Source organism: Mizuhopecten yessoensis, unplaced genomic scaffold (assembly GCF_002113885.1).
Source record: "Mizuhopecten yessoensis strain PY_sf001 unplaced genomic scaffold, ASM211388v2 scaffold5893, whole genome shotgun sequence".
Classification (NCBI taxonomy): domain Eukaryota; kingdom Metazoa; phylum Mollusca; class Bivalvia; order Pectinida; family Pectinidae; genus Mizuhopecten; species Mizuhopecten yessoensis.
In genome coordinates, this window is record NW_018406276.1 from 78,286 (window position 1) to 103,598 (window position 25,313).

Below are 25,313 nucleotides of genomic sequence, written 5' to 3' on the forward strand. Positions count from 1 at the left end.
AAACGAATCCCCGATTCTGCAGGGGGTCCCACCTGGACTTTGCCAGCTATGTTTGGTCACAATTCAAATTCAAGGACATAAGAATGCTGGAAGGTGTCCGGGAAACGGATCGGGAAACAACAGCATACTAAAGCCATGGGATAGTTGGAAAGAGGAAACTCGAAAAAAAATCCACAACGGTCGGGCAAGGATTTGTCTCAGATAAAAGTGCTTCTCGCAACGAGTAGTGAATATATGGAATAATTTACGAGAGAGTGCAAAGACTTCGCCAAATTTAAATCAATTGGATCATCATTGAGCTCCACAGGAACTTTTGCATAATTATAAATTTGAAATTCATCATTTATCAGCTAGAGATGTGGTAAGACATATGAGCATTGTATTATTAAATGTACATTAATATTTTTAGTCTTGTGTCGAGGATCATAACTAGTCTCATTTGGATAGGAAAGCTCTTAGCCAAGCCTTCACTAGCGTCGGAAGCGTAATCTGATTTTTTCGGGATAATAACTTCCTTATCGGTAACCATTTGACCCTGGGTGGGATAAATACATCACACGTGTTGTAGGCAGAATCTGGACAAGTTGTTCAAGTCACTTTTTGCATCATCTTTGCTTTTTACAAAAATAATAGGCTAGCAGAATAATAAATCTTTTGAACTTCACAATGAAGCACGTTAAGTTATCTCTAATTTAGCATGTTCAAATTATTTCCTGATGTTCCTGTAAGATGTTGACACTCGTTCCAGTGTGTGTTGTAATGTGTCTCAATTAACCAAGTCACCACCTAGACCAAGTTAAGTCTAAGTTGCAAACAGGAAACCGGAGCACGTTCTGTCCATTTGTTGAATTGTTTGTTTAACTATTTGGAAGGCAGAGTCCATGCCTTTAATAAGATAATAATAGAAGAGCAAGCACATCCGTATTTGAAGAATTACTTAACGTTTTATGTCGGAAGATTTTAAGACCGAGCATCCGCCACTTTTGGCGACAAATCGTGGACAGGCAGTCTGGGTAAGTCCGGCCCCATTGGAATCACCATAATTATTACGTCAGAAAACATGCAACGTCATATTTTCCCGCCAATTTTACGACTTTCCACGACATGCATTCGCTGACGGAACCTGTCCCGGTATCGGAACCAAAACACGGTTTTCATGTTATACCTTCATGTGAAGCTGTCAGTGTGCTACAAGTATGACATATAAATAAGTAGCGATTCAGTTAACAGAAAGTTTGCAAAACTAGTTTCTGGAAAGATTTCTTTTCTATCCGCGCAAAAGTAACTTAATTTCTCCGTTTTAGTAATTTTATGATGGAGTTTTCCTCACTTTTGGCTTGAATGACTCGCCCCGATACATGAACTGTTAAGATCCTCAAAGTTGTAAATATTTGCTCAAATATCAGGGGTTGCTGGACTTACTCCGAGGCCGAACTTGCCCCGGTCTCTCCTACAACCGGTATGGCGATTTCAGTTTAAATAGAATCGCTCTCTTAGTCACAATTTCGGGTCAGTGGTATTTTAGCAAGTTTGATCTAAACCCCTTAAACGTCTTAGTATACTCCCTGATCAACATGATGCGTTCAAATATTCACCCTGTAACTAATAATGAAGTAAATGCCAGGCCTCTGTAAAATAGATGTATCGGCTTACTAGAGTGCTACCTAAATGTAAATTTTACCGTTATCAAGAGTTATCTTCCCAGTTCGTCCATTTGACTTCCGTTTGACGATATTTTCATTGACCTCTGTCAAACCATGCTACCATTTAGATCGTTGGGGACCCTTTCCCCGTCAGCGGTTACTAAAGCAGTAAGACAAACCTTTTTTGTACACTTTTTGGCTCATGTTTGTGTGATGCGTTGATGGATCTTATTGTTTTTCGTGTATATTGCAGACGGTATATACACCTGGCAAATGGATGTTTCGTTCATAGACATCATTGCAGACTAACACAGGTGTTATAACTGGTGTTATTATCATTATTATGTCTTGTTGCATATTGATTTTCTTGTATTTAATCAATGTTTCTTCAACCTTCATTTTAACGTCACCTTTCGTATGACATTGTCAATTTCAGATAAGGTACACACTTTTTGTGACACATCATGGGGCATCTGTCAGTTTTATGAGTTACTCTCTCAGGCCGGGTAACACCATTAAGCCTACCAAGGGTGATCAGACACTTAAAACTTCCCAGGCAATTGGGACAGATGTGGATCGGAACAGGTCAACATTGGTTCAGACAAATATTGGAATGAAAAATAAACAGACCTCCCTATTACAAAGGATTGTGAGAACATCAATACATCACATATGTAGATGTTGTAAAACTATCCTCGGTTGCTTTTTATGTTAAATATGTAACTGGAAATGTAGCATCCCTGTCAATGGTATATAGTACATGACATGCCTTATTTTATCAATATAAATTTAAATATTGCAATGGGGGAGCTGTGTAACAGCACAGAAAAATTAAATGGGTCAGGCCAATTTTTGATAAGAGGATAGTATTATCAATCTGTTCAGACTTTGCTATGAAAACAATGTTACTTTCAGTATTTGTCCGAGTAAATTCTCTCATCATTCTTACGATTACATAGTACATTGTACAAGGTTTCACGGTTTGCAGATCACGGAAATTAGTATTGAGAGGAAGGATACACACTTGGAACCGTACAACTTAAGGGATTAGAAAGTACATTAACCATGGGCCTTTTGGACATGGCATCTAATATTCAAGACATTTCAAATATTTGGGAACCTGTAATGGCATACTGAATTTGCTAAAAAAAACACAATTTTGTATAGTCCAGTTAGCAGTTTACAGTACCCTTATGGTGATATGATCCCTCACCCACATGTGAAAACAAATTTGTCTATGACTAATTTCCCAGAAAATGTCAATAAAAACTGCAGGGACAGCTCAAAAAATGTTGGGACTACGTATGAATGAGAAACATGTATTGGGTTTTCTTAATTTATTTTTGGCCTTAAAAGTTGCATCTATTTCAGTCGCTATATGACTACATTTCCAGTTGCTTTATTCAGTTAAATCTGCTGGCATCTTTTCATGGCTGTGATATTGCTGCTATTATCTGCTGCCATTTTCAAAATCCCTTTTTTATATATCTTTCAAACACTGTTGCACTGTTCTGATCTTGATAGCATTTCAAAATTTATTCTTTGAAATATAATGAACATTATATTATTTGTTGTGCTTGTCACTTCTCTTTTTTTAATTTTATTATTAATGATGAAAAGATTGTCAATTTCATTGTTCTTCTTTTATTTTGTAGAAAATTATGGATGTTATTGCATGAATAAAAAAGTCAAACAATAGGTCTGCCAAGCAAAATTTGTTGTTTGCATTTTGTTTTAGCTAGTTATCAGTATTTATAAATGTATCTTTCAGATCCTTAAGATCAAAAATGTGTACCTCGATACGATCATAACAAGGGTAGCTAACAGAAAGGAAGTGTTGAGTTAGAAGCACCATTAATGTATTTCTATTTTGAGACAAAGAATTAAAAGGATATAATATTCATATTATAGGTAACAGTACTGTTTTGTTGCGATTTCCAGACAGCATTATATTAATGTCTTGCTGCTGTCGTTAAATTTTAAGAAAAACATGCAAACCTTTTCCGACCTATCTAATATTATATATCTAATATTAGTATTAATGAACATTACACCAGAAACGTTCTAAACAAAACATAATAGATATCAAATAAAGGTCAGATGGTGAGGCAGAGACCAGAACCTACTTTTAAAATTTCTGACATCATATATATAGAATACTGTTACAACAATTATGAAAAAGATTTAATATGCTGATGTTACAGGATAAAACCATAAAGTTTGAAATACACTATTCTCCTGATAGATGTGTTTTAATCCAGTTCTTTGTTTTACAGTGGAAGTGTGGTGCAGCCCTGTGCAATGGCAAATATTCAACAGCAGCCTCTGCAACATTTACAACAAAGGTTGGTTTCCAGGTTTAAATTTTTACTAACAAAGAATCCAGTTAACAGCGTTAAATGTTTTCTTAAAAAATGTGTATTTCGGATGAATTTCCTTTGTCAAATATTTTTGTTATTCTAAAACAACAGCAAGTGCTGAATGACTGAATCTAAATATGATTACCCAGGGTACTTGCTTGATCGACCAGGAAAAAAAGGTTCCTTCTAAAGGCACTGCTGATATTCATCAGTTGTTTTAGTTGTGAATCTTATTAAAACTTATGAATAAAATGTGATTATTTCATTGTCGATAAAGAAACAAACATAATCAGTCACAAAGTATCTTCATTAAACAATGTTTTTCGTTGAACCACTTCACGTGGACATTTGAATATGGTCTCCTCCTGGTTTTAACAGCTGAAAAACATCAGGAAGACACATCTTCTTCTTTTTTTGTCAGGTTCTACTTAGTATCTGACAAATGAGAAGTGAGATTAAGGATCCCCACACCACTCCCAGAAATTGTCACTACCCATCCAAAACTGATTTTTCCAGCATAGCTATTGCTTTGAAAAGTTATTTCTGAAAATAAAATTATACCTTGTGGGACTATTTGAAAAATAATAAAGATGAAATAAACATAAAAATTAAAACAAATCCCGCGAAAGAACATTGTTTGAACACTGGACTTTAGATTGTTATACTATCGCTCTAACCAATTGAGCTATCTGGTCAATGGAAGTGTGTCCTGATCCAACTGCGCTACAGTTATATCCAAATGAAAGTAAGGGGATGTTACTGTTAATACAAAAAAACGTAGTTCAGTGGGACAGGAATCCACTGTATTATAAAAAATCAGGTCTCCGAGCGGAGAAGGGGAGAACCAACGTGGATTGTAGTAGGAATCTACCATGGATACCCAACTGCATTCACTAATGCTGCATCAAGGAAGATCAGCACGAAGAATAGGAAAGATGGTGTAACTACAACTAGATCACTAAATGACTGAAATCTAGATGTTTTTGCTCAATCTTTCATATTATTTATATTATTACATATAAAAGTTACAGCATGAAATGTAGATGTTTATATAATTATGGTCATTTTGAGACCAGTATGTTTCAACTTTAAGCATATACTTTTCAAAAGCTTCAAATTAAAGGTCCAATTTTTATACAATTTTGGTTCTTGCCCCAATACATCCCTTAACTAAACTAAAACATGTGCAAAAAAAAACAATTAAAACTGTACTTGACACACAAGCAATGCCATAACAGTAATCTTTACCCAAGGTCCATGGTGTGACAATCATGATAGTAAGATGTGAGTGACAGTGAATTCATGTTTATTTTCTGTTACAGGATTTTGACCTACACAAACTGGACATGGGTCCAGCCACAGAGGTTTCCACCACCAGGGAGGAAGCCATTCAGTTTTATAGGGAGATGCAGACCATCCGGAGAATGGAGACAACAGCAGGCAATATGTACAAAGCCAAGCAAGTCCGTGGCTTCTGTCACCTCTACTCTGGACAGGTATCTACTGGTTTAAACATGTCCCCTTAACTCTGGACAGGTATCTACTGGTTTAAACATGTCCCCTCAACTCTGGACAGCTAGATATAAACATGTGTCTATTTCAAGTAGATATGCTTGGAGGGTCAAGTACTTGATCTACACTGGACAGGCAGATGTATATATACACTTTTGTTTATCATGATCCAAACAGATGAACAAGTTTGTCCAGAGTTGTTCATTCATGATAGAAGATCGGACCTAGTAATCGGATGCTGCTTTCAGACCAGCCTTATAAAGCATTGCAAGGCCTGCATTTTATTTAAACATTTGCATGTCCACCAGGATTTATACCCGATAACGTAACATTTGAAAATAGACAAACTGGTTTGTTCCGCATAAACTAACAGGCCCCATGTAAACATGTGAAACTGATATTGTAGATTAAATCTAGATTTTCCAACATAAGTGATTTTATGAACAAGGGGACATTTATTTACATGTCACATGAGCAGCTGTTGTGAAACAGACCATTTGTATGGTGTGTTCAATTAAATTTTCATTGTTCATACTTTCTTTGATATTAGTAAACCCAAATCTCCACAACATGTGATAGCGGGTGTAAAATACTCCAATGCAGTGCTCTTGCTTGGTTTCTGATTGAAATAATGTTTGTTACAGGAGGCATGCTGTGTTGGTATGGAAGCGTCCATGACTCCTGAAGATGCAGTCATCACGGCTTACAGAGCTCACGGGTGGTCATACATTCGTGGTGTATCAATACTGGGAGTCCTGGCAGAGCTCACTGGTAGGACACTCAATATAGGGCAACGCTTCACAGTCCAAGCTCTATAATAGTGTGACTTCTGATCCATTAAATGCTACCATTTTAACTCATTTACCCCTGAAATGTCATAATGCACTATTCCAACCTTTAAAATGGAAGATTTCAAATGTGTCTTTAGGGGTGAATAAGTTAACAATTTGTTCTTCTATTCTACCCCAGTCAGGCTGTTTCACTATCCACTATCCAGACACTTAAAGCTGGAATAAAAGTAGGCTGGATGATTGAGACCCTATAGCGTAAAGAGCTTTCCATAATCTGTTAACATATGATGTAAATTTCTTAATTTCAATTCTTTTTAATTATTTAAAATATTAATTTTGATCTCTGTGATTTGTGCAGTTTATCATTTTCTATTGGTCGGAATGTATATCTAACCGGAGGGATACAAGTCAGTAGATTTCCATTTGATGAAGGATGTGAAATTTCAGCCATTTCAGTCCGAATTTATCGATCATACACTTTGACAAAATGCTTACCTCTGGTTGACCTTTTCACCAGAGTATGCATGTCCCCTATAGTGCAACTCACACTAAGATATATATATACATTTACTGCTTACATCCTGTGTTTCAGGCAAGAAGTCTGGCTGTTCCATGGGTAAAGGAGGATCAATGCACATGTATGGTAAAAACTTCTACGGAGGAAATGGAATTGTTGGTGCTCAGGTGAGAATATCTTTCATACAAATATTTAACAGATAAGAGGGGAGTATTTTATGTTAAATCTTGTCTAGGCAGTAGATTGTTTAACTGTTGAAGATATCTTGATTAAAACTTGGAAGTAAACCTATGTCACTCACTGAGGGTGTACTTAATGTCACTGTGACCTTCACCTCTGGGTTAAAGGTTAAATAAGTCCCAACAAATATGCATATAAATAAAACAGACATATTTTGTTCAAAAAAACAGATCTTTGGCTTAAATATGGTAAAAATGTCCATCATAAAACAAGAAAAAATATCTCATTCTCTTCTTCAGATAATGGTTAACAGGTATAAATTTGCATACATTAAAACTCGTTATAACGCCACTCGTTGCATTTGCTTTGTCATTTATTGCCAACATATTTCAAGGTCCCTTTTTCTCTTTTTATTAAGAACTCCCTTATAAGCTTCCTTCAATTTATAGTCAAACCTCTCTATAGTGCCAAAATGTCTATGAACACATGGGTGCAGTATATTACAACAAGGATTTACTGGTAATAAAATAAATGAAACAGTACTGAAATATATGCCAAATTACATCATGTGTACAACATCTTTAAATTTTCAAAAAGTACTTACAGGTATCACATTATTTTGAAATAAAATCTGTGAGGGGTTCGGACAGTTCTCTTTTGTTATTGATGTGATTTCTTGGGAGAAATCAATCATAAAACAGGAATTCTCTGGTGAAACAGTCAATTAATTTTGTGTATGTTTGTAGTTTATGTCTGGGTAAAAAATCTGAAGAAATTTTGTATGTATGATGGTGATGTTGTACCAAGTGATGCGTCTGATCTGTAATAAATAAAATCATACTTTAGCCTTTATTGTAGATATTTGTCATTGCCAACCGTCAGATATTGCAGCATTCACAATTCTATCCTTTGGTCAATTGTATTTGTAAATCCATCCCAGAAGATACTCGACTGGCATTCCATAATTTTTGTATATTTAGGTTCCACTTGGTGCGGGAATTGCCTTTGCAATGAAGTACCGAAAAGAGAAGAACATATGTGTGACTCTGTATGGAGACGGAGCAGCCAATCAAGGACAGCTCTTTGAAACATTCAACATGGCCAAACTGTGGAACCTGCCATGTGTGTTTGTGTGTGAGAACAATGGCTATGGCATGGGCACCAGTGCTGAACGAGCCTCGGCCAGCATCGATTACTACACCCGCGGCGACTACGTACCGGGCATAAAGGTGGGTGTGAAAATTGGATGGGAAAGGACAAAGTATTACAGAAGAGCCTGTCAGAGTATTCTAAGGATTAATGTATTCCATAACGATTTCTATAGAAACCATACCTTTCAAGTGGACAATATTTTAACCGATTTCTCATGTGGTTGACTATGAATGATAACTCTTCTATCCTGAACTTCGCTGTAATTAATCTCAAGGGAGACAACTACAGTAGAATTGGTATTTTTCTGTTTGAAGTTGAGTCATGGGAGATAACTCCTCCAACCTTTCCTGTGAGTTTAATCTCAAAGGCAGGTAATATTAAAACGACAGCAGTCAGTATTTTGTAAGTTTGCATACAGTCATTTTTCATTATATTATCCTACATAGAAATACAGATTTTGCTACAGTGATTTTCAGAAGTCTGTTTGCATTTCAAAATGACTGTAGTTCAGGTATTAAATGTTAATACATACTAGATTTATTGATTTTAGTTTGTTAAAAAACAACATTTGAAAGTAATGTTTTTGTGACATTCAGTGCGACGGTATGGATGTGCTTGCTGTTCGTGAGGCAATGAAGTTCTGTAAGGACTACGTATTGAAGAACGGCCCTATCCTACTGGAAGTAGCCACATACAGATACAGTGGTCACAGTATGAGCGACCCAGGCACAAGGTAGGTTCGAGGACAACGCAAGTTGGGGGCACGGAGTCAGGACTTGTTCATTTGTTAATCTTAGCAACTTTTGCTTGAAATAATTGCTGTTGAAATCAGTGCTTGGGTTCTGTTTCTCCTGTTTTAATGGAAGTCTGGAGGTACCCATAGAAAATTGATCTACAGTATTTGTAAACAGATCATAAATATATTTTACCAACACATATTTTGATCTAATTATGTTATATTATAATTTAGAGAGAAACCCAGTTCTATGGTTAAGTTGTTGACATGAATCAGGTGGATCCAGGAATTTTTCAAAAGAAGGTGAGGGTGGGAGGGTGAGGCTTCAAAACTGTCGTGATGACATGAAGGGAGAGATATTCAAATGTTTTAACCTATAATAGCTATATGGTGATAAAAAAAAGTTGCATGGTCGTAAATCCATGATGTGGGATATAGTAACATGGTCATAGCTACATGATGTCAGATAGTATTAACATGGTCCTAACTCCTGTTCATATACATGTACATGGTTGCAGATAATATTAACATGGTCCTAACTCCTTGTCATATACATGTACATGGTTGCAGATAGTATTAGCATGGTCCTAACTCCTTTTCATATACATGTACATCGTTGCAGATAGTATTAACATGGTCCTAACTCCTTTTCATATACATGCACATGGTTGCAGATAGTATTAACATGGTCCTAACTCCATTTCATATACATGTACAGGGTTGCAGATAGTATTAACATGGTCCTAACCAGTGGCGGATCCAGAGACCTATCTGGGGGGGTTTCCAAATTTCCTGGGGGGGTTTCCACATGGGGAAAAATTGAGGAAAATGGTGAAAATACATGATTTTTAAAGAAAATTCTCGGGGTGGGGGGGTTTCCTGAAGCCCAGAAAACCCCTCTGGATCCGCCACTGCTAACTCCTTTTCATATACATGTACAGGGTTGCAGATGGTATTAACATGGTCCTAACTCCTTTTCATATACATGTACATGGCTGCAGATAGTATTAACATGGTCCTAACTCCTTTTCATATTCATGTACAGGGTTGCAGATAGTATTAACATGGTCCTAACCAGTGGCGGATCCAGAGACCTATCTGGGGGGGTTTCCAAATTTCCTGGGGGGGTTTCCACATGGGGAAAAATTGAGGAAAATGGTGAAAATACATGATTTTTAAAGAAAATTCTCAGGGGGGGGGGGTTTCCTGAAGCCCAGAAAACCCCTCTGGATCCGCCACTGCTAACTCCTTTTCATATACATGTACAGGGTTGCAGATGGTATTAACATGGTCCTAACTCCTTTTCATATACATGTACAGGGTTGCAGATGGTATTAACATGGTCCTAACTCCTTTTCATATACATGTACAGGGTTGCAGATGGTATTAACATGGTCCTAACTCCTTTTCATATACATGTACATGGTTGCAGATAGTATTAACATGGTCCTAACTACTTAATCACAAATACAGTAACGTAGTCCTTTCTACATGGTTGCAGATATACATGTAGTAATATGATCAGAACAGCATAGTGGCAGATATAACCCTATGGTTCCAACTACATGTTGACAGAACAGTGTACCGATATTATAACATGTTGTCTCCTTCACAGCTACCGTAGTCGAGAGGAGGTGAAAGAAGTACGCGAGAAGAAAGACCCCATCACCACATTCAAGGAAAAGCTACTATCATCCAACCTGGCTACTGCTGATGAACTTAAGGTAAACAAGGAAGGAAACTTTATCAGAAAGTTAGTTAAGAAACATAACCATTGATAAATCATGTGAGATTTTGATTCAGTAAGACACTCCTACAACTTTTCAGGTTGTCAGTGCCAGGAGAAATGTGTTATCAGATATTAATCTGAGTTTTGAAAACCCAAAGCAGTAAAGCTGATGTTGTAAATGTCTTGTAAATGTCTAGTAATTTTATGAGTATAGGGTGGTCAGATAGCGCATTTGCCTCTCACCAAAGTGGCCAGGGTTCGATTCCCTGATTGGACGTGAAAAGGTATGGGGTCACCTGCCCGACCACGTGGGTTTTATCCGGGTACTCTGGTTTCCTCTCACAGTAAGACCCTCCGTACTTGCATCTGGGCCAAAAAGAGTGATTAGTAGAAGTTGTAAAAACTTGTTTCATAATTGTTGTAAAATAAATAAAGTTTATATTAAGTATATCATTTTGCTTTTACAGAAAATAGATACTGAGGTACGCAAAGAAGTGGAAGCCGCAGCAGAACTAGCTAAGAATGACACAGAACTTTCTGGAGATTATCTATACAATCAGATTTACAACCAGCCTCCAGCAGACTATATAGTACGTGGTTGTGACCCCATGACAACCTCGCCGTCCAAGTAATGAATCGGAACCCCAAAACATGATTATCTCACAAAGAATAAGATTTTAAAAGCTGGAACAGAGTGTTTTGAAATCACTGAAGATTTTAACCCATTTACTATAATATCTGTTAGATAGACGTGATAGAATCTTTACCAGTATATTGGCTACTGTGTAAGCTGATGTGTTGGACTTATAATGCTCTCACCCATTTCAGTGAAGCAAGGTTGCAATAGAGGTAAACAAAGGGAGCTAACCGCGGACAAGTTAAAACAGTGGGGAATAAATTGTGCTATTTATGCAGGTAAAAGCATTACTGTATATCGAAAAATGTTCACCTTTTCTCCCTCTGTAATGAAGGTGAACATATTATTATAGCGAACATTTGTAAACAACATACACAGTAATCAAATGTGATGGACAAATTTAATATTGGGCAATAATGGATTTTACGGTCGAAAGGCGAAAATGTCCTGGTATACAGTATAAAGTGAGGCAGATTGCATAGTTAATATCCTGTGTGGGATCATCTATAAATTCTGTGACACGTGATCCTTTATATGGAATGTGAGTGTAATCTCGTGTGTGATGTTTATATACGATGTTCTATAGGAGGACGTGATCTAATAGAGGTTATTCCATTTGTTCTTGTTTATGGTTTATATATTTATTTGATTGAGGAATAATAGATGTTTTAATGCAATTCTTTAATCCTGGCGACTCATCTTTGACTTACTTATGTGGTTAACATAAAATCATTTCAATTACCGGTACATTTAGTGCTATATGAGACTGGATCAACTAAACTCAGTTTTTTATGTTATTTTGCAAAAGTATTTTCCAGGCTACTTTGTGTCTCAGACTTTTCTTTCAGCTCCTGTGTTAGACTTACTGGTGTTGATGATAAAGCTGATTTTAATCAGAATGTGAATATTGGCGAAAACTTAACACCTGTGAAGTCATTCATTATGCTGTACTATTAAAGAGATTATTGACCGTGGGGTTTTAAAAGAAGCCTGCAAGGTTACCTAATGAGAAAAATGTGCAAAAAACATGTGTTTTAAAGGAAACTGACAGGCTGTGGGCATTCCCTTAAGCCTTTGAATTTCACCTTTATCTGCCACTGTTATCTGATAATAATATTTTGTTAGCATCTGCTGCTATATTTGACTGTTGATGAGACCTTTCTCGAGCTTTAATGTTGCTGGATAAAAGAGACTACAAAATTTTCAAGGATTATGATATACATCCCGAAATATCTTTGTATTCAGGTTAAATATGTGATAGTGCCCATACCGCTTTCACTACCTTGAGGCACAACAACTGAGGGTCTATTGCCAGTAGAATATGGCAACAAAGTTTATGCTGACAAAAGTATTCTATGCAGAGTAAATTAATTCTCCACTGTACATCATTACAGTGCAGGTAAAGTAATGCACATTATGTAACACTTTTCTGTCATATCCAGGAGTCGATGCTACTGTGGGTGTGTATGTTGTATACAGTTTACAAAATGTTAAGTCTCCAAATACATTAAATCCAACAGAATACATACAAAACAGATTTTGTTTTCTTTGATCATGTGAACATTACTTTAACTGATTATAACATTCACATTGGCATGCTGTCAAATATATGTTTATCATCTGAGATTTTCAATTTTAAAGGCAGTTTAACTCTGTATACTTTGCATTCTTCATGGCATTCATCCCATAAACAACTTCCTGGAAGTTCTGCAGTTACAATCATTCTGCTATATTACAATAAGCTTGCCGGTAAATGAAAAAGATTAAATTGTAACAGTTTCAATGGACATATCAGTTGAATGGCTATTCATTTCAACTACAATATAAACCTGGCATGGGTAAGACTACAATTTGGGCATGTGTAAGACTACTATTTGATCATGTGACATTGGCGTGTGTAAGATTTCAATTTGATCATGTGACATTGGCGTATATTGGACTTCAATTTGATCATGTGACATTGACGTGTATAATACTTGAATTTGATCACGTGACATTGGCGTGTATGATTCTTTAATTTGAACATGTGACATTGGCATGTATAATTCTTTAATTTGATCATGTGACATTGGCGTGTTTGACTAACATTTGATCTTGTGACATTGGCGTGTGTAAGACAACAATTTGACCTTGTGACATTGGCGTGTGCAAGACTACAATTTGATCTTGTGACATCGACGTGTATAAGACTTAAACTTGATCATGTGACATTGGCGTGTATAATACTTTAATTTGATCACATGACATTGGCGTGTTTAAGACAACAATTTGACCTTGTGACATTGGCGTGTGCAAGACTACAATTTGATCTTGTGACATCGACGTGTATAAGACTTAAACTTGATCATGTGACATTGGCGTGTATAATACTTTAATTTGATCACATGACATTGGCGTGTTTAAGACAACAATTTGACCTTGTGACATTGGCGTGTGCAAGACTACAATTTGATCTTGTGACATCGACGTGTATAAGACTTAAACTTGATCATGTGACATTGGCGTGTATAATACTTTAATTTGATCACATGACATTGGCGTGTTTGACTATCATTTGATCTTGTAACATTGGCGTGTGTAAGACTACAATTTGATCTTGTGACATTGGCGTGTGTAAGACTACAATTTGATCATGTGACATTGGCATGTATTGGACTACAATTTGATCATGTGACATTGGCGTATATTAGACTTCAATTTGATCATATGACATTAGCCTGTTTGACTTATCATTTGATATTTTGACATTGGCATGTATTAGACTACAATTTGATCATGTGACATTGGTGTGTGTAAAGCAATCAATTTAACATTAGAGTGTGTAAAGCCTTCATTGCATCCTGTCTACATTGGTCTTTGTAGGACTTTATTGATCAAGTGTCGCTGGTACTCTCCAGATTGACCGTTTCCTTTTCGTATCTGCCTTGTGTAGTTTAAAGAATGTCAAGTACATGTTGGTTTTAAAGTAATGTACTCTGTCACTTTCATCATACGAATTGCCAGTGCGTCTACGAGCCCCCTCGTCTCGATTCAGAGCAGGTCCGCTGGGGCGTATCCATACTGCTTCCTTTATGCGACACTTGAACAAATGTTTCTCTCTCTATCCAGTACTTTAATTGGAGTTATCTTGGGCAATAATATGATTTTTCTGTATAGCATTGTCTTTGGTTTCCTTATCTTTCCGATGGGTGTTCATAACTAAACACCGGACCCTAAATCACTTCCAGATTCTCAGGGGTTTCGTATGAACTAGGTGGGTTTAGTTTGTGTGAACTACTAGGTAGTTTTCACGTGAAATACACTGAGAAGTTTATGAGTTATTGAGAGAGTATGGAATCCAGATTTTGTTCGTATAAACTACACAGAGATTTTCGTGTAAACTACATAGATGTGTTCGTGGAATCTACATAGTTTCCGTGTAAACTACAAAGGTTTTCGTGTTAACTACATATTTGTTTGTTTGTTTGTGTTTAAGTTTAAACATATTTTATTGTACATACAAATAGATTGGACAACATGTTATAAATAAAGTCCTCTCCTAGATACATATGGTTAATACAATGTATATGTTTTGGGGGAACGGGAGGAGGATAGGATGGAGGAGGAAGGGTGTGGAGGGGGGGGGGGGAATTTGGGGGGTTACCTAGAAAAGAAATCGTGTAAACTGTGAAAAGAATCCGCTTTTGAATAAATTATACAAAATTTCATGACATGCAGCCGAGTATAGTAATTTTATAATGAACAAGATCAATGTAACAAAGAGATCAGGCAAAATAATGAAATGCAATTTCATAAACATATATAACAACTTACAAATAAAAATAAGGAATGATGATTATAATTATCAAAACCTATCGCTGGATTTGATGTAATGATGCACTTGTCTAAAAACTTTTGTACTTAATTCTACCGAAAGTTGAGTATTACTAAACAAAAGTAATTCTAAATCAAAATCAACATGCAAGGCATTCAAATTTTGGAACAGGATGCGTCTTTCGTCGTTAAAAAGTAAGCACTCACAAAAAAGTGAAAGGCATTTTCACAGGGATGGCCACAATTACAAACTGGCCTATCAAGAAGATGTACCCTATAAAGATCTTATTTCAGTGGACTACACTGATATCTAAGTTTTGTATGCAAAATATTTAATTTACGTTCACCGAAATCAAAGTAGATTGGCGGAGGAGATAGTACGTTTGAAGTTAACAAGTTTTTAAAAGAAGTCAATGATCGTACTGAAAGGTCAAATGAATTCCAAATGCGAAGAGTTGAAGGTATAAAAGATGAATTTGTTAGAGAAAGCCTGAAAGGAAGAATTCTATAATCTTTATTGTTTCTAAGGGTGTAACGGTTATTTTCTGCAATGGTAGACGGCAATAGATCATTTAAATAGTCCGGAGTTAATTTATTGTGCATCTTATACAAAAGTTGGAGTTTCCTGCGTTTTCTTCGATTCGAAAGAGTTTCTAGACCAGATTCAAAAAGTAAATCTACGAATAGCTTCTCTTTGGGCTTTCTCTAACATTTCTGTTTCATAAGTTGTACGACCATCCCACAATTCACAAGCATTTTCTAAAACTGGTAAAATAAAGGATTTATAAATCTTTAAAAGATTATCTCGATTCAATAAGTATTTGAGTCTACGTAAGACGATGACTTTTTTTCATAACTGCAGTATATATTGCACGAATATGATCCCCCCATTTTGCCATTGAATTAAAAATAACACCTGAATGTTTATGATGATCAGTAAAATTTAAACATTCGCCATTAAATTCTAAATCTAAATCTTCATTAATTTCAACCGAGTTTGAAACAAAAATTACCTAAGTTTTTTTCTGGATTGAATATTACTAACCAAGTTTGGGACCTATGCATTAAGAGACTCGAGATCTCTATTCAGAACCGTTTGGATTTCTAGACACGAAGAGGATGATTATAACAAGGAAGTATCGTCTGCAAAAAGACGAGCGGTTGACTCATAAACATATATCATTAACAAGCAATATCATTAAAATAGATAAAAAAAAAAAGAGGTCCAAGAATCGAACCCTGAGAGACACCTGCTTCAATGAAACCTAAGTGGGAGTAAGTATTATTCAAAACGACTTTTGTTTGTGTTTAACGGCCCATCGACTGCTTTGGTCATTGAGGGCCATGTTGATTTTTTTTTTAAACAAACATGTGAGTGGCGAAGATAAAATCAGAAAAAAATGTTCATTTTTAAAAGTATTCGCATTGTATGTGTAGATAATTAAAATAAAAAGGGGGTTAGAATAACAAGAGATAACGAATAGATGATATGGACTATGTGATATATATAACGTCAAAGGGGGTAAGGTGGGTTAAAAGACATCAGAGTCTATAGAATAGACCCATGTTTTTCAAATAGTTAAATAATGCCTTCGAGTCCACGGAACTGAAAAGAGTTTTCATATCCGGGACTCGAAAGTAGTTATCACGAATGTTTTTGAAATCGGAACATTATATCAAAATATGTTCCACTGTAAATGTAGTGGTATGAAGGTGGATCTGGTACGAATGAGTAGGATATGTGTGCCCAGTACGTAGCCGAGAGAGAACAACTTCCTCTCTACGATCTTTCCGACTGGGAACAGATGATTTAAGTTTCGGTTGTACTTCAAAAAGTGTGTTGCCGGTTTATAATATGTATATGGTAGTTTGATATTTGTTTGTTCGAGATTTAACGCATTTTATGCTTCCCTGTCAACAAATTCGTTGACTTTAATTCCGACATGGCTCGGAATCCAAATAAAGTTATTTTAGATTTTTTTAAGATACGAGATATTCGAAAAGCAAGGTTTTGTACGAGTGTGTTTTTAGGATCTCGTAACTGTAAACTCTGTAGGACAGATAGAGAGTCTGAACAAATGATTGCCTTTTTAATGCGGTGTTCATCGATATGGTCGAGGGCCAAACCAATGGCTCATGCTTCGGCAGAAAAGATGGAGGCACCGTCTGGTAGTCGAACTGAAGTGCAAGAATTAGCAGTACAGCAGGCTGCTGCCACTTTCACACCTTCTTTGGAACCATCGGTGTAAAGTTGTGTATGAGAAGGGAAATCCGAAATTCATTCCCGAAAGAAGGATTTGTGTTCTTCGGGTATCACACTGGATTTCCCTCGCTCGTGTAATGTGAAGTGAAAATCAGGTGTTTGTATGGTCCATGGAGGAACATCAGATATGTTAAATTCAGCTATGACGGTCAACTTTATGTTGAGTTCTTGCAGGAAATTTGAAATTCGGATACCAAATGTTGGCAGAAGTTTTGGGTTTTGCGTAAATATGTTTTGGTATTTTGGGTTGAATACTTGGTAAAAAACAGGATTTTTAGGGTTTGATTTTAATTTAGATGCAAACTGTAATGCAAGTTTTTTCCTTCTGTCATAAAGGGATGGTTCGCTTCCACGTACAGGTGTTGTTCGAAAAGCTCTAGCCCTTGGTTATGGATTGGGTCTAGCATCTGCAGGTAAGAACTGCGCGCCGACCCGTATACCATAGAACCATAATCCAGAAGTTTTGTTCGAATAAGTGATATGTATAGGCGCAAAAGCATTTCACGGTCCGCTCCCCAATCAGTATGAGAAAGGACTCGTATAATGTTTAACTCATTGGAACACTTATTATTCAGATACTTTATACATGTATGTGGTATGAAAGAGTTTCGAATCAAAACAAATCTGATAAATTTAGTCTGTTCAACAACAGGAATTCTAGTGCCATCGAGTGTAGGATTTGGGTCATAGTGTGCTTTTCGTTTTTGACAGAAATGCATGCACACAGTTTTGGATTTAGAGAATTTGAAGCCGTTTTCGTCTGCCCAATTTTGTAGTTTGTTTAAATTCTGTTGAAGTTTTCGTTCTATCGTGTTCATGTTCTTAGATCTGTAACATATCAAGAAGCCATCCACGAATAACGACCCTTCTGTTGACTGACCAAGACATTTGACTATATCATTGATTTTAAGACCAAACAAGGTGACTGGTAGGATTCCACCCTGTGTGACTCCCAGTTCCTGGTTAGACGTTTCAGAAAAAGTTGAACCAACACGGACTTTGAAGTGTCTATCTGATAGGTAATTAGATATAAAATTGGAGAGGTTTGCACGTACGCCAAGGTCGTGAAGATCGTTCATGATGCCATACTGCCATGTCGTATCATAGGCCTTCTCAAGATCAAAGAACACGGCAACAAAGTGTTCCTTCTTGGCGAAAGCCTCTTGAATGAATGTCTCGAGTCTGATGAGATGGCCATTTGTCCCTATTCTGTTTCTAAAACCACTTTGAAGAGGGGATATTATCTCGTTGGCCTCAAGAAACCAAACTAGTCTTGTGTTTATCATTCGTTCTAAAGTTTTACATACACAACTAGTCAGAGAAATAGGACGATAGTTGTTTGTGTCAGTGGCATCCGTTTCCGGTTTTGGGATAGGTATAATTGTGGAGTTCTTCCACGAATCGGGAATCTTTCCGGAAGCGTAAACTTGGTTGAATATGTAAAGAAAGCATCTTAGTGACGAGTCCGGTAGGTGTTTGAGAAATTGATATGGAATATCATCTGGATAGCATAGGAATATGATTTTCCAAGCGAATCAACAAGTTCTGGTAGGGTAAATGGTTTATTGTAACATTCTTTGTTCGATGATTTGAAATTTAGCCGTTTCTTTTCTTCCTTTTATTCTTGAATGACAAATGCATCACAATTTCAGACTTAGACGAAAACATGTTGTTTGTATTAATGAGGTGAGAGGATGTTCACTTTTTCTTTTTCCCGAATTATTTTCCGAATCATATCCCATACTCTTTTGGAGGACGTGTTTGATGATACCTTGGATACATATTTTCTCCAACTGTTTCTCTTGTCAATTTTAATTGATCACCGAGCCTTTGCCCGCCAAATTTTAAAATCACTGTAGTTTGAAGCAGTTGGGCAATTCAAGTAGCGTCTTGGAGCAGCTGCCCGATTACTGCGTGATTTAAAAGATTCATCTGATAAAAGGAACTTCGTAGGTTTTGGAGCGTATTTTGGAATTGTCTTTTTGGTAATAGAAGTCAGTGTTTCGGTAAAAGTTTTGATTGGGTCGTCGAGGTTAGTATTTTTTTCTGTGGTAAGCTTCTCGTTGCACATGTGTTGGAATTGGGCCCAATCTGCTTTGTGCATATTCCATAGAGGTAGAAGATCATCAAGAGGAGACCCAATATTCTTAAGAACAATTGAGAAGTGGTCACTCCCACAAAGAACATTATTCACCTTCCACTCATAATCAAGTAGAATTAAAGGATGGCATAATGGCAGATCAATGTGGGTACGAGAGCCTGTAGCATGGTGTAAATAGGTAGGGGTATTGTTGTTAAAAAGGCACAAGTTGTTTTTATCTATAAAATCCTCAATACGTCTTCCTCTCTTGTCTGTGTTCGGAGAGCCCCACAGGCTATTATGACCATTAAAATCACCGAGGAGTATGAATGGTGTTTGGAGCTGGGGTACGATGTTATTGAGTTGCTCACAAGTGAAAACAATACTCAGAGGAAAATAAATTGAACACACATAGAGGTTTTCGTGTAAATTGCATAGGTTTTCGTGTAAACTACATAGAGGTTTTCGTGTAAACTGCATAAGAGGTTTTCGTGTGAACTACGAAGATATTTGTTCATGTTAAATACCATTTAGCAGAAATAATGCTGTTATTTTATATTATCTTGTGGAAATATCAGTTGACTTTTAATCCTCCGGGAAATCAATGTCATTAAGATGTACTTGTTTGTGTAATTCCGTGGGAACACATGACAGAAAATCAGATTCCAACTATCCACACAAATTTAATGTGTTCACAGTATTTCAATATTATTTGTTTAAACTTGGCTTCTTTATCTGCAACAAAATATCGCCTGTTTCAATTTAAACTTGTAAGCCTGTATACAAACTGTGTATTGGTACGGGGGACTTTTAACGCTAGTACCGTATGAGACAGGGGTATATCTTAAACTTTGATCAATCGACCAGGGTCTGGCCGTCCTCTGTCGATCGGCCCGAGCAGGTGATGTTTAATCAACCTCGTCGTTATCAAATGCGAATTAAATATATTTATAAGATCACTTACGCGTATAAATTTTGCTTCCTTATAAGTACGTATTGAAATTGGCAATAAGACCATCGTTCGGGTTTATCTTGACCTAACTAAACGATAATCCGTGGATTACGTGCTGGGCTGGTAAACAGAAGCGTTTAGACTACTAGTTCTTGCTTGGTCTGACAGAACCCGAGATAAGTTACAATAACGGATCATACATTTCAATACGTGTGTATCAGACCTAGCGATAACATATAATTTATATGCAAGTGTCGATTTGAGAATAAGGCCAATGGATACAAATGCTAGTTTTATTTAACAATGACTTAATTTGTCCATTTGAAGTGAATATTTACGAGTTATGACACATGTAATTAATTCTACCCACCTCAATGTGATTGTTATTAAATATAATATCCTACCCGATACGAAGGAGAAACACATAAATTGATTAAATAGAATTAAAATACTAATGTTACAAAAGAAATTGTTTTGTCCGTAAACTGGTTTCCGGACAGCAATCATCAGCAATGACCGTTTTGTTTGAATAAATGTAGTTGTCGGAAGATTGTACAAAACACTGTGATTATACACAAATTTGTACAATAGTCGGTTTCGTTTTCTATGTCACTCTAAAATAGATATGAACATCCGGAAAAGGAATTCTTTTCGGTTTGTCCCAGGCCGGATTAACGAGGTTCCACTGAAGAAAACGTTGTTCGTTATAAAAATTGCAGATAAATACCAGCAATCATCGTTAAGATGAATAAACCTGTTAACAAATCTAAACTTATCGTGCATAATAAACAACCGTATATTGTATATTATAAGTTAATTTAACAGAATTAGTTTTAGCAGAAACAGTTGTCGCTTTTAGACCGATTTCAGGAGAAATGGACCGGTCGCTGATCCAGTATAACAAAACGGTCGATATAGACAGGTGACCAATAAGACAGGTTTTAATATAAACGGAAATTGGACCCAAAAACAGCGGAAGTCGATTATCGATCATACTGTAATATTATTTCGGTAGAGATAAAGCTTCCCTATATAATGTTTAATTAGTTTACCAGGTCACATTGTTTACATAGAATATTGAGTTAACCTGGTCAGTGAGCGAGTACATACGTACATACATACCTGTATTAAATATATTATGATATATCAAGTAGTTGTGATAAACAGTTATGTTTACCGATATAAACTTGGAGCATGAAAGTCGAACAACGAATGGTGGTCGCTAGTAGTAATTGCATGGTCTGGTACTGACCTTCCATGGGGGCTAGTAACACATCTGTTGCATCGAGCTCAAGCTTATTGAAACATAGCAAAAACGCAAAATTAAGTTCTTTTTCTATGGTAGAGACTCCCTTAGGATTGCTTGCTGACCACCTCAGGGTTTTTTTGAGGGTCACCACTTGACGGAATTAAACCTAAAACTAACGGCATTCTAGTTAGCGGTGAGACGATCTGTATGATTTGTCACCATTTCACAATATCGGTTTAAAAAGTAGTTTACTTTCATTACTGCTCCTGGTTGTAACAGGGAGGAAGAAATGGGATGAAAAGAGGTAATTCAGTAGTAGAAATATGAGGAATGCGTATATCAATATACTGAAAAATTGCACAAACATTAAACTGATATATATTTTCATCTTCCTGTCTTCATAAAGGGGCGGATCGCCCTGAACATTTGACAAATATCTTTGTCTGCACTGTCGTTATTACTTCTCTGTCAATATACTGAAACACATATATTTATGTATGTTTAATATTTGTTTTGTGGGGCCTTACTGTTTCCAAGTCGTTTGGTCAGTGTACACATTTGCTCCTAATCAGATGTGACTGTGAATTTGTTACGACTCCAGTCGACACTTTGTACCCGCCCATATTTAACGCGTTGTAGAGACGCATTTAAAACTAACCAACCAGCACAACACGGTATTTTAAACAACCATTCACAACCAGCCTTTATCGATATCACACCTTTGTAACACTCAATGGATTATATTTTAATTATAAAAATTAGGGGGGAAAATCAATACAATCATGTTGACATACGGAAAAATCTATACACGTATGCATGTATGTGTATATTATATATATGAATAGCGTATATAAATATCAGCGGTCTTGTGTGTTAACGTTAGTTTATTAGATTGGAAAAGTACGCCTCTGGGTCAGGACCTACCTCGACTAGCACAAAGGGTGAGTTCTTATCTGACTTTATACAGTTTGATATCACTAAAATCAATTAGAATGATCATATAAAATTACCAAATATTTAATTGATGTCGCGTTATGGTATAATGCGGGTAACGACAGCCTGACAACAAAGATATAATTTAGTCGCCATTAATCGGCCATAATGCCAAGTACTACTGCGGTAGCCACTAGACAGCAGTAATTAACAGGGCTTTATTAGGATATAGTCATTAATTTATTAACTCACCCAACATGGTAAGTTTTTTTTATAATTTGTATTGTATGTGCTTTAACTTTTTACGTGTCCTTATCGTAATATAACAGTAGCAATGTTGTCGGACATATTCTCATTGATATTCAACAAAACTAATATCAAGTACTAAGTGGTATACTGTTCTGTTTGTCGCAACAATAACTGGTTCGGGATAATGCTTTCCTATATGCGGCATAGTGTCTGAATCCGTGCTCCGATTATATCGCATCGATATTTACAACAGTATGTTATCTGTCTTAATTACTACTTTACGTTTTCTAATTTTCCATGAAACTTACTGTACCTCTAGAAACTATCCCAATTAACTACGATACTTTACGTATTCTAGTTTACAAGTCAAGTCAAATTTTGTTTATTATAGTGTCATATATCGCAATTACATGGTACAATCGTACAATTACTCCGATATATATACTAGATACGTATTCCAATTGGATACCCTACGAACTTCTGCGTATTCCAATTTACTTTATATGCAATATATCCCAATTTATTACGTTACTCTACCGCTGTAGTGTAGCATGTACGTTGAAAAAAGTTGGGACTGTTTGAAAGATGGCGGCTGCCAAAACAAGTAGAAGGTGAGTCCTCAGAACATGTTCGATTTTTCTACTTGAAAACTTGTTAGCGATCAACGGGTGCACTGAAGCAAAAGATATTAGATAAGAGTGTTATAGAATACTAAAACTCCACTCCAGAAAAGCATCTATATTAAAGTACAGTGGTTGTAAGGTGACGGTAGCTGGCTATCGGGACGTTCAGTCGACGACAAGTTTGAATTTACTCTGAGTTTTTATGGACCCAAGATATAGGTTAAGAAGCATTTAAAGATTAATCATAATCCAACCTGGTTGCAAACAAATCCGATAAACAAGTAGAAATATGCATTTTTAAGAGTTGACCTAGATTTATATTTGTGTGGTTTGGACACTCCGTAGCTTACGACTGTGTACGCTAGTGATATTGGATGCAAAGTTGTAAAATTGTACGATGGGGACTGCATATTCGCACATAGCGATTGAGCGGTTGGGACTTCCATCACTTACATGTTTGTTTGTCTTTATAATTGCAGATACAAAAAAACAAAGTTTACTACTGGAGCTGCATTACTGTTACGAATGAAGTCTTGGGGATGATATCTGCAGAATATCATTGACCGTTCATGCTTATTCATGGAAAAAACCTTATTGAAAATTCGAAGTACAAAACTTGATCCTTCTTAAGCAAAAAATAGGTAATCGACGCATAATTGTAATATCATTCCCCAAAATAATCGATTAAGTGCTCTTAATATTGACTCAAAGCAAGCTGTGTTGTCACCGCACAATCAGGATGAGGAATTGGAAACAAGCTTTGCTGACATGTCCTTAAGCGATACCTTTGACAGTACAGCTGGCGTTGGGTCAATATTAAGAACATATGAAGCACTTTCATCAAAGACTAATGAGGCGAATGAAGAAGGATCAGGTTTTATACTTCGAATTTTCAATGGGTTTTTTTCTCCATGATTGAGCATGAACATTGTCATTGATATTCTGCGGATTTTCATCCCCAAAGCTACATTCGTAAGAGTAGTGCAGCTCTATTAGTAAACTTTGTCTCTTTGTATCTACAATTCTAAACACAAAAAAAACCATTTAAGTATGGAATTACCAACCACTCAATCGCTATGTGCGAATATGCAGTCTCCATCGTACAATTTTACATCTTTGCATCCAGTCACGGAGTGTCCAAACAAGCACAAATATAAATATAGGTCACCTCTTTAAAATGCATATTTCTACTTGTTTCTATGACATTTTTGCAACAAGTTCAGATTGTTATTATTCTTTAAAGGCTTCTTAACCTATATCATGGGTCCATAAAAACTCAGAATTAATTTTTGAACCCGCTTTTTTTAGTAAATTCAAACTCGTCGGTGACTGAACGTCCCGATTGCCGGCTCCCGTCACTTTACAAACACTGCACTAAGATACTTTTCTGGAGTGGAATTTTAGCATTTTATAACACTCTTGATCTATTATCTTTTGCTTCAGTGCATCCGTTGATCGCTAAAAAGTTTTCAAGTAGAAAAATCTAACAAGTTCTGAGGACTCACCTTCTACTTGTTTTGGCAACCGCCATCTTTCAAACAGTCCCAACGTTTTTCAACGTACAGGCTACACTACAGTGTCTACGTATCCCAATTTATTACGTAACTCTACGTATCCAAATTACCTACGATCCTCGGGCCCTATTAGTCTTACAGCAAGCCAACTACATCCACGAAAAGATGGCGGGGCCAAAGAACAAAGATGTTAACGTGTTTTGTGACCTCGATATCATGATTTTTGTTTAAGTCATTCTGAAAGTTTAAAGGTCAATGGTATTTTTAATACTATCATTGTTCCCGTTTACCTGTTGTAGGAGCTTGTTGGAGAAGAAAGATGCCCAGTATGATGTCATGTCCGGGATATCCGAAATGTAGGAAGATATATCTGTATGCAC

At 36.4% G+C, this 25,313-nt stretch overlaps 1 protein-coding gene across 1 annotated transcript; it reads left to right on the forward strand.

Moving 5' to 3' along the window:
* The first annotated feature begins 1,685 nt into the window (after positions 1-1,685).
* Positions 1,686-12,787, forward strand: LOC110451255 (pyruvate dehydrogenase E1 component subunit alpha, mitochondrial-like). The gene is made up of 9 exons (XM_021499173.1): positions 1,686-1,811; positions 3,920-3,988; positions 5,326-5,499; positions 6,160-6,286; positions 6,899-6,990; positions 7,984-8,232; positions 8,752-8,888; positions 10,507-10,615; positions 11,088-12,787. Exons 1-9 carry the CDS (start codon positions 1,758-1,760, stop codon positions 11,250-11,252), a joined length of 1,176 nt encoding a protein of 391 aa, XP_021354848.1. The 5' UTR covers positions 1,686-1,757; the 3' UTR covers positions 11,253-12,787.
* The last annotated feature ends 12,526 nt before the right edge of the window (positions 12,788-25,313 follow it).